Genomic DNA, 10,618 nt, shown 5'->3' with positions numbered 1-10,618 from the left:
GCTATGACGGCAGCAAAACTGCACTCACTCCAATGGGAAATCCCACTTGTATCTGTCATCGTGTGCGTGAAGAAGTATAAACAAACATGTTTTATCTCGTTTTTTCTCACGTTTGCCATACGACTTCCGCCAGGCGGGAACACTGTGGCGCCGTCAGGGCCTATTGTAGTTTATGCATACAGCAAGTGGTTGGAGGCGAAGGTCACGAGTACATCGACGGCGGAAGCGACGATTGGCATTATGGATGAGTTGTTTTCACGATATGGCGTTCCCGTCACCGTTGTGTCGGACAATGGTCCGCAGTTGACTGCTGCGGAATTTAAGGATTTTCTGCAGAAAAGTGGTGTGAAGTTTCACAATTTGTCGGCTCCATACCACCCAGCAACAAATGGCCAGGCCGAACGTTACGTGCAGACAACGAAAGACGCTCTGAAGGCTATGGGAATAACTACTTCTACGTTGCACTTGAACCTGAACATCTGTAATCAGTAATACCGACTAGCTCCCCCACGCTACCACTGGTGAGTCACCATCCAACTTATTCATCGGGCGGAACATCAGAACCCGTCTAGACCTACTCAAGCCTGAAGACGTTCATCGTTAAATCTCCGAAAAGCAAGGAACCAATTTCGAGCCATCATTTTGGGAATTCACTCCGGGTCAACAAGTGTACTTCCTCTCGGGCAATCCTCGAATGGATAAGTGGATCCCTGGCGTGATCGGTGTTCGACTGGGAGATCTGCACTAGGCATAGCTCACGCCGGAAGAACGTTCAAGCGCCACATTGACCCAATTCGATCCAGACTCGATCCCAAAGGTGGTCAAGCACCGGAAGCGACAGACGTTGGAGTTTCTTCTGAACCTGACCCACCAAGGTGCGTTCGATTCTACGGCAATGGGGAAACACTACCCGGTACTCCAGCAACTCCAAACATCATCAGAAATGCTCCTGCCGTCCAAGATTCCCTGAGTTCCGCACTCCATCTACTAGTCCGGTGGACAATCTGGATTCTCGAGACCATCCATTCATCTTGCGCTGGTCGACAAGAGCTCGTCGTCCACCTTGCAAGAATACACCGTATTCAGTTCATTTCGGAAGGAGGGAAGAAATGTTGGGTATGTATTCTATTTTTTGAAGATCAATTATTTCTGGCAACACTTCTCAGTTAGTTCTATAAACGATATCCTAAGTGATTGACCGCAGTTTTCGTTTTTGATTTTGAATACATTTTTTATAATATGATCGCAATTAAAAGTTGTTAAATGTAACCGTGATTGTCTATTATATCCCCAAGAACCCGAAAGACCTAACAGTGCCAAAGTTGGCCATTTTGGGATTCTAACAAGTCTGTCCTCAAACAAATAAGTACCGTAATCCGGGGTCAAATTGATCACTTTAAAACAACTTTTGCGGATAACATATGAACAAAACAAACAAAAGAATTTCTGGAAAATCTATACCCAGTGGGTCTGCATGAAACCATGTGACAGAACTTTGTTCAACAAATTTGAACTTTTAGGTAAATTACTTCAAAAATCGAAAAATAAAGATGCCACTTTGGGGCGAAATTGATCAGTATACAATTAAACATCGGCTAAAAAGAAAAAAAATCTTATCCACTTAATTTTGCTCTTCTAAACCCGAATAACGCGTTAAAATTTTTACACCTAGTGAATTTGACACTTGAAATGCAAAATGAAATTTTTAAATTGCCCCCTTAACGCCTAAAGGTAGGCAATTTCCTTTGAAATAAATGATTTCCATTACTTTTTCGTCAAAAAAAGAACTTTTTTTAACTTATACATGTTAAGAATAGCTTCATATTTAACTTTCCAACCAAGGCTCCAGAAAAATGTTAAACAAAAAAAAATACGGGAAGTCATAGTCTGCCGGTGGACGCATAATTGTCCCATGTGCAAAAATAAACAATCGAGAAAATCGCGTCCAAAGTTCAAATAAGTAAATTGCCTCAACTATGAAGTATAAGTGCTGAATCGTGTTCTAACATCGACCAATTTTGAATTTGAGCATTATTTTTTTGTTTTAGAGCGATTTTATTGTTCCATAGGATTTAAGAAACGTGACACTTATGCGTCCACTTTTTAGATATCAACAAAAAAAAAATATAATAAATTCCAGAGGAAATTATTCAAGAGTAAATAAAAATCCTTAATTTTCCAGAAATGGCCATTACTATCACCAGCACGCTGAATTGTGTAGAACAAGCTATCTTGTTTTAACGTATTATACAAAATACAACAGCACGGCTCCTGAAGAGCTAACTAATGCTCTTAGAATATAATGTTATTATACTCAATTTTATCGTGTTGCGTTTAGGAGTTCCGATGGGGATCTAGTTCGGGATGCATTGTTCTCTCGAATTGTGCACATTGAGAGTGTGTAGCTAGTCCCAAACACCATTCATTGGATCTCTGTGCAACTTCGATTGTTCTGATCAATCACGGAGTGGCAGCTACGATGTGTACGGTTATCTTTGCTTTGCTTTTGCTTTGTGTTGCAAGTTACCCCACAGATGGTTAAACTTACAACAAGCATGTATTTCGCACCTCGTGATTAGGTGGCAACGTATTTTGGAAAATCAAGTGCTGAATAGTATTCTACTCAGGGTAATTAGCGTGCACGATGCTTTACAGGATGTTTCAAATGTTTAGATTTTCAATGATATTGCTTCAAAGTCGAAAAGTGTTGCAAGTTACCCCATATGACGGTAATTATTCGGGTTTCAGTGCAATACAGGCTGGTTATTCATAGTCTGCATCTGGCAAAGGTAAGTTGGAAAATATGTTACTATTGGCTATTTTTCGTATAATATGACGGGAATTAGCGCATATGGCGAAGTAAATTTCTACCCTATCTGAAGGAATTTTGTTCAAGCCTCCATGTATAATAAAGGTGTTTCAGATTTTCAGACATATGTCAGTATTTAAAATCCGTACTACAAAAACCAGAATAATTTCTCAACTTTCTTTTGATGTATTCTAAACATATCCCCAAGGGAGAATAGAAACGACGTCAAAACTTGTTAATCCAAATTCAATTCCCTGCCAAGAAAAAAAAACGCCAAAACACAAACAGCAATCATTACTTTTTTCCGAGCAGCCAAACCAGAAGCAATGTCATTTCCTAATTGGACAAGAAGTCATTCAGTTCCACCACCACCAAGAGGAGAGGCACAGATAGAGACGAGACAGAGGATGCGACACACAAACTTCCGATGAAATTTTTATCATCACAACCGGCGACGAACGACAATTTCCATTACCGGTACCACCACCCCACGGCTGGGCCTCGCAATCTTAGTAGGCGTCGCGTATCCTCCACATGTGGGCGGGACATAGTAGAGCATGGGTGGAGCCGCCTCCTCCGCCGCCAATAATGTCTTGTTTCGTTTTTATGGTGGTTGGTTGCTGCTACTACGATCCGAGCTGAGTGCTTCTTCTCTAATCCGCGGACTAGGTTCGTGGCTTTTGCAGATAGAGGATGCGGGTGGTGGGAGCACATACGTTTATCATTTTTACGTTATAACCAGCCGCCGTCATGGAGAGTTTCGGCCGGAAGATAGGTGCACGAGTCGGGGTAAACCGGATGGGAATCCGCCTCCAACTCTTGCCTAGGCTCTGTTATCGGGTTTGACAGCCGTTCGGTGGAATTTATGGTATCAGGCTGCGAGCGGGCAAAGTACCAACCGGAAGAGACAGGATTTAAGAGGATGTTAAGTTTGGCCCAGAAGTGGAAGAGTCAGCATAATCAACCCCATAAGCGCCCACCACTGTAACTGGTTGAGTGAGACCCACACCGGGGGGAGGTCGTTATAGACGTGTGGCGAAAGATGACCCGAAAACTCGCCAAGTGAAATTGTCGCCGACGTTTGATGGAGTAAATGGAAATGGTAGACGTAATCGAAGTTTTTATCTTACTGAAACACTACCACCCGACTAGGTCGTCATCCTCGCCATCATCTGGATGGAGAATCTAATTCGATGAGATGGACTCGTAATGTGTTTCGTCGACGTCGATGCCAAGCAATTGCTTTTAATGGGCCTAAGCAAGCCACGAAATTGTGGGGAGGGTTGCCGCTTTTTGGGGGCAATTTGTCGTCAATTTAGGGTAATGGAATAGAAAATTGAAATTGATTGTGGCTGACGGACGGTGTGGTTTCGTGAAAGAAGGGAAATGTTTTTAGATGATTGTAATTGAATGCGAAGTTACTTTCGAAACTATTTGAATTGGGTCACAAAATTGAAAATACTGGATAGACCCAAATATTAATAACTTACAACTTTGAACTTTCATGGCCGTAAATTAGGTGTTCAAGTGTTTCTTGTATGTTCAATCGAATTAGGCAAAAAATAACGTTTACTATATGGAAGTACCGAAAAATTGTATTTTTAACCCGGGGGTAGTTCACCTCGGGACCCACGCTTCCGAAGAAAAAAACTCACATTTGGTGAGTTTTTTGGAGAGTAGGATTCGGTACCAGATTCTCGGCGTGGGTTCCGGGTCATTTGGCCGAACGCCATTTGGCCGAATGCCGTTTGGCCGAAAACCGATAATGAACTTAATCGATCTTGCAACTGTTTCCTATATCAGTATAACTCGAAAGAACAGCCTTTGATTCTAAGAAGGAAAAATCTCTAACAAAAATATTCCCAGTTTCAACGCCAACTAATCCCTTGATGGTAAAACTTGAAAGAATAGCCAGAAATTCTTATAGAGTTTCTTGCAAAAATATCTCCAAGGAAAAAAATCTTCCGAATATTTTTTTTATAAAATCGGCTATAAATTTCTTTAGAAATTTAACCAAAAGGGATTTTTTTTTATTATCGTACAAAGTGGGCCGAAGGGTCTTAGATTTTCATGAAACTTTTTCCACAGGCAGGGCTCATGGATATATAAGCAAAAAAAAAAACTTGAGCAAAATTCAGGGTCGCCTATTTTCCCGGAAAACTCAGGTGGAAATTTTTTGTTTTCCCCTGACACTACTTACTTTGAAAATTTATAACTCAAGAACGAAGCATCGTAGAAACAAAGTTTTTTTTAAGGAAATGAAAGCAAATTTCCTCAGAAAACCAAAAAATAATATGAACTAGAAAAAGTTCCAAAATTTTCCACAGTTGAGAAAATTCGTAAAGAAAAGCCGGAAAAACTATGCCCAAACTCGTGGAAAATTTTCAAAAACAATGTTTGAGAGGGTAATTTTATAAGCTTTAATCGCTGAAATTTTTGGAATGCACTTTTTTTTTCGTTTTTGAGTAATGGCCAATTTTATTGAAAAATGTCCAAATGGGCCATATAAGCCTTTTCTTTGAAAAATCATAACTCAAGAACAAAGCATCGTAGAAACAAAGTTTTTTAATGAAAATGAAAGCAAATTTTCTCAGGAATCCAAAAAAAATTTGGGGTGGAAAAAGTTTTCCACAAAATTTTCCACCGTTGAGAAAATTCATAAAGAAAAGCTGAAAAAACTATGTCCGAACTCTCGGAAAATTTTCAAAACAATATTTTTGAGAAGGTTATTTCATAAGCTTCAATCGCTGAAATTTTTGGAATGCACTTGTTTTTCTTTCCTGAGTTATGGTCAATTTTGTGATAAATTACCATACACAAATATATTATATGGTCATTTTTCTCAAAATTGGCCATGACTCAGGAACAAAAAAAGTGCGTTCCGAAAATTTCAGCGATCAAAGCTTATGAAATTTTCTTCTTAAAAATATTGTTTTGAAAATTTTCCGCGAGTTCGGGCATTCCTGAGAAAATTTGCTTTCATTTTCATTAAAAAACTTTGTTTCTACAATGCATCGTTCTTGAGTTAAGATTATTCACAGAAAAGGCTTATATGGCACATTAGGACATTTTTCACCAAAATTGGCCATAACTTAAACACGAAAAATAAGAGCATTCCAAAAATTTTAGCGATTACATTCTCAAAAATCTTTTTTGAAACTTTTCCCCGAGTTCGGGCATAGTTTTTCCGGCTTACAAAGTTTCTCAACTGGGGAGAGTTTTGTCTAAAACTTTTTCCAGTTCATATTTTTTTTGGATTTCTGAGGAAATTTGCTTTCGTTTCCTAAAAAAACTTTGTTTCTACGATGCTTCGTTCTTGAGTTATGATTGTAGTGTCAGGGGAAAACAAACAATTTCCACCTGAGTTTTCCGGGAAAACAGGCGACCCTGATTTTTTTTTTCAATTTATTTTTATTCATATAATCTATGACCCCTGCCTGTGGAAAAAGTTTCATGAAAATCTGAGACTCTTCGGCTCAAACCCGTACGGCAATAAAAAAAATGCCCCAAAGCTACCTCAAAACAAAATCTGTAGATTTTTTTAGACAGATTATATCTCTCATATCGCTTAGAAAATTTTCCATTGATTTCTTTCGAAACCGTTCCATGTTCACTAGAGATAGCTACATTAATTTCTACTCGAATTCCTTTGAATGAATTTCCTAATAAAATTCTCCACAAATTCATATTTTTGAAACACCTGCAACAAATTATCTACGAATTGCGTTGGAAAGTCTGCCAATGGTTTTGTACAAAATTTCTCCAAAAAATTCTTGGGAAAGCCTTCCATGGGTTCCCTCAGAAATTTCTCCAGGAATTTCGTCATAAAACCTTATAAGTATTAAGGAAGTTTTTGCAGGGATCCCTTCATAAATTCGTCATAGTATTCTTTCAGAAATTCTTCCAGTGGTTCTCCACAAATCCTTCATGTAATTTAAGATCAATTTTCGGAATTCCCGCAAGAAATCCATTGAAAATTATTATTATATTCTGGCGTTCTTCCAGAAATTCTTCTTGGGATTTCTCCAGCAACTCCTATTGGTCTTCCTCCATGAATTCCAGCTGGGATTTTCCAAGCAATTCCTAATTTGTCTCGAAGAAATTCTAACTGTGATACTTCCGGAAATACTTCTACAGATTTACACTCCCTTGCTGCAATACTTTTGCCTCCTGCGATTCTACCAGGAACTCTTCCATGGATTCCTCCAGAGTACCTCTACCGATTCTTTCTAGAAGAATTGTAGGTGTTCCTCCTGGGTATTTATTCAAGGAATATGTTTTAAGATTTCCACGGCATGCTTGATGGGGTTTCTCTAATAATTCCTGCAGAGATTTTATCAGCAGTTACGATTTTTTTTTGTCTATGAAACGTTTTTTGTCTATGAAACTCCTCGGAATTCTACGAATTCCTCAAGAAATTCCATCAAGAACTCTTAGTGGGGCCATTCAAGATAATCTTCCATGGATGCTTCCAGAAGTTCCTTCAGTGATTCCTCCAGGTACATGTTCAGCGATTGTATCCAGAATTTACAGCTGGAATTCGTAAAGCAATTGCAGCTGTGGTTCTACCGGCAATCCCTCCTAGGACTTTTCAAGAAATTCCTACTGTAATACCTTCATGAGTTCTTCTAGGGATTTCTCCAAGGATTTCTCTAGAAATTTTTCGTGGGATTTCCTCGGAAATTTTTGCTGGGATTATTCATGGTAATATTTCGGACATATTTATAGAAGTTTCTTTAGTGAATCCTCAGGAATTTCTTCAGAGATTTTCATTATTCAGGGATTCCTCCAGGAATTTCCCATTGGATTCCTCTAGAAGCTCTTCGTAACCTTCTTCCAGAAGTTTCAGCTAGGAATCCTCAAGCAATACGACACACTCAATTGCTCCGATTTTTGTAACTTTTAGTCATGAATGATGATTTTTGTGCAATCGATCAAAAAAGAGACAAAAAATCCATGATTTTGGCCGAAAATTCAAGATAGCAACCTTAAATCCAAAAAAGGAGCCCACAATTTAAGATGACGGCTATTTTTAGGAGGTATAGGCTCTAAAACCATGAAATATTGGTATTTTTAGTAAGAGGAAGGCGTCTGGAGTCCAAAAATGGCGACCAGAATATCCAATATGGTGGCCCAAAATCCAAGATGGCCGCCCAAAGTTCAAGTTGACGGCTGTTTAAAGGAGTTTCAGGCCCCAAAAACCCGGACGAACAAAATCACTTATGACTTATATCAAGTCCTCCTCAAATGAGTCCACGATGTCTAACATCAGTAAAGAACTTGAGCAGCCCCGGATAAAACTTCGCAGGTCAACGATGGTAGCCGTGCAAGACCATAAGAAACTGATAGCAACTCTCGGTGGCAGCCGCAGAGCCCGTAAAGCTGAAGGTGCTGAAGTTTACCCAGATCGAGGCCTTCGCGGGTAGCCCGAAGCGATTGCTAATGACAGGCATTGCGTTACCAGGCTGGGCTAGAAGCCCAGATAACAATTTCATGTTGTACAAATGATTCTCCAACTATTTTAAATCAACCTTCATTTGAACAAAATCCTTTATTCAGCTTCTAAACATATAATTTTAGTGATTTTATTCAACTATTAGCTGATTTGAGGTTTAATGAAAAGCTGATTTAAGGCTTAATATGCGCCTAATCAGTAATCAATTAAATTTATTAATTATGTTAAAATAAAGTAAAAACACTTTCGTTAGCCTATTTTTACCATTAGCTGCATCTATTTCCAGAACAGATGTTTAGGAATGCATAAAGTAATCTGTGGGAAGACTGGGAATTGAACTCGGACCACCTGATTTATAGTCACTCACTTTAGCACTTACACCACACACAATTGTATATATATCCTCGAAAACAAGAGCATTACTTGTTGTGTCTGAATAGTCAAGAACATAAGTTGAACTAAGTCTGTATTAATGCTGAAGAAGCTATGAGGACTTCTCGAAAACCATGCCTGGGTCAGCTGTTAAAATTTTTTTGATTATAGGTTGAACAAAATATGATTAATTGTCAGTGAAGAAAATTGTCAGGCAAAAGAAGCACAAAACAAGCAACAAAGAAGACGCGGCGATTACTCTTTATCCCAACTGGTAACAGATAATGACATGATCTCGAAAATTTTTGTTGCAGACAAAACGGAGCCTGAATTTGTTATTACCAACTCCAAATCGATTTTTTTGGATGATACATCTTCAGCAGCGTTGCAGTGTTTACCGATTCGAAGTTACTGCTCGAAAATCACCTTAAAAGCCTTAAAAATCTCTAAACTCGTGGTGCGCGATCTTTGTCCTATTCTGTTCAAGTTGGGACAAACGTATGTCGCATTGGGTAGAATGTCGCAACAAATTCAGGTTGCGACATTGTCGTTATTGTTACGCGATGATTGAATTTTGATTCACTGTTAATTGTACATGTTGGTGTATGTTTCAAAGCTGGTTACTCAGATGAATAATACCTATTCTATTCAATTTGATATTCAGTCATCTATGATTTCTGATTGAAGAGGTTGGACAAGCCATACTTCAGACCAATATTCAGCTGTCATTGTGTTCAGCCATTCATTGACACCGTTAACAGCTAATACTCTCACTGTTCAGCATTTATTGTTACTTGGGAGGTTGTTAACTCTGAGAGTGAAGGGCAGTATTGTCAGCGAGTTGGATCCCGACTGGGCATCCCCGACAGCTGGGAAGGGTGGGCCTAAAACATTGATGGAATTGAGCAGACGGTTGTGACGATTTGTAGGTCCTCAACCACCACAGAGGATATAGCGGGTTAGAGAGAGGACGGCCCCTGGAGCCTAGTGGACACCGGAAAGGCACAGCCTTGGTTCAGCAAGGTACCTGCTGCGGATGCCAACTAAGTAGTCCGTTATGAAAGAAAAGCCTAAGGTGGACCGTTCGGTATGTCCGTTAGGCATACACGAGCTCCAAGTGTCTAGAACCGGGACAAAAGTCATGGGACTGTAAAGGTCCTGACAGGAGCAATGATTGTAGGTGGTGTGTAAGTAAAGATTATAAGACGCAAGGCTGCTCAAACCATCCCAAGTGCACCAAGCGTGGGAAAAAACACGAACAGCAAACACCCGACGGAAGGCTCAAGGTGTCTGGCCTTCGAACGAGTCGCAGCTAACAAGTAACAGTGCAAGTAACGCAACAGAACCCAAACCCATCAATTTATTGATTGTCGTACGAATTAGCGAAGAGAAACGAGTTATGGTATATTGTGATCGAACGTGGTTTTTCGGTTGAAGCTGGTTGTACTGACTCGTGCGATGCTTGATGAATCGTAAACAAGTGCACGGATTGTGGGTGAAATTTCGGTATAATTCGTAACTGAAGCATTTCAAACATACTGTTCAGCATATCACTACTGGAAGAAGCGTTCAGTAACAAATTTTGAAAACGACGTATAATCAATGGTGTAGCATTGATTATACGTCGTTTTCAAAATTTGTTACTGCGTTCATATATTTCAAGAGGAAGACTGAGAGGAATGGAATTACGATTAACACGGTTGCGGTGGGCTGGTCACTCAGCTTGTGTGCCGGAGGATTGGCAAACTAGAACTATATTCAGCAGAGAACCACGAAGGGTCCGTCGGCTTCGTAGAAGCCCGCGCACACGTCGACTTTTTGCAGTTTGCGAGGAGCTAAGGACTCTGAACGTTCATGGCGACGGGAAGCATTGACTCAGGATCGACACCAGAGTACTGGAGGCAATTGATTCATTCGGCGTAGACTGACCGCATCAAGTATCAAGTATGAAAGTAATCCAGAACAGAAAAAAAGCGAAGCTC

General features: G+C 39.8%; 1 protein-coding gene across 1 annotated transcript in view; it reads left to right on the top strand.

Annotated features, from left to right (window-relative positions):
* The first annotated feature begins 240 nt into the window (after positions 1-240).
* The window catches only part of LOC134288389 (neuronal acetylcholine receptor subunit alpha-9-II-like), a 46,327-nt gene continuing 35,949 nt past the window's right edge, over positions 241-10,618 (top strand). The window contains exon 1 of the mRNA XM_062853133.1: positions 241-488. Coding sequence (XP_062709117.1) covers positions 241-488 — 248 coding nt within the window. The remainder of the gene's footprint in view (positions 489-10,618) is intronic.

Source organism: Aedes albopictus, chromosome 1 (assembly GCF_035046485.1).
Source record: "Aedes albopictus strain Foshan chromosome 1, AalbF5, whole genome shotgun sequence".
NCBI classification, from domain to species: Eukaryota; Metazoa; Arthropoda; class Insecta; order Diptera; family Culicidae; genus Aedes; species Aedes albopictus.
Note: the sequence above shows the minus strand (reverse complement) of the source record. Positions and strands in the feature narration are given on the sequence as shown.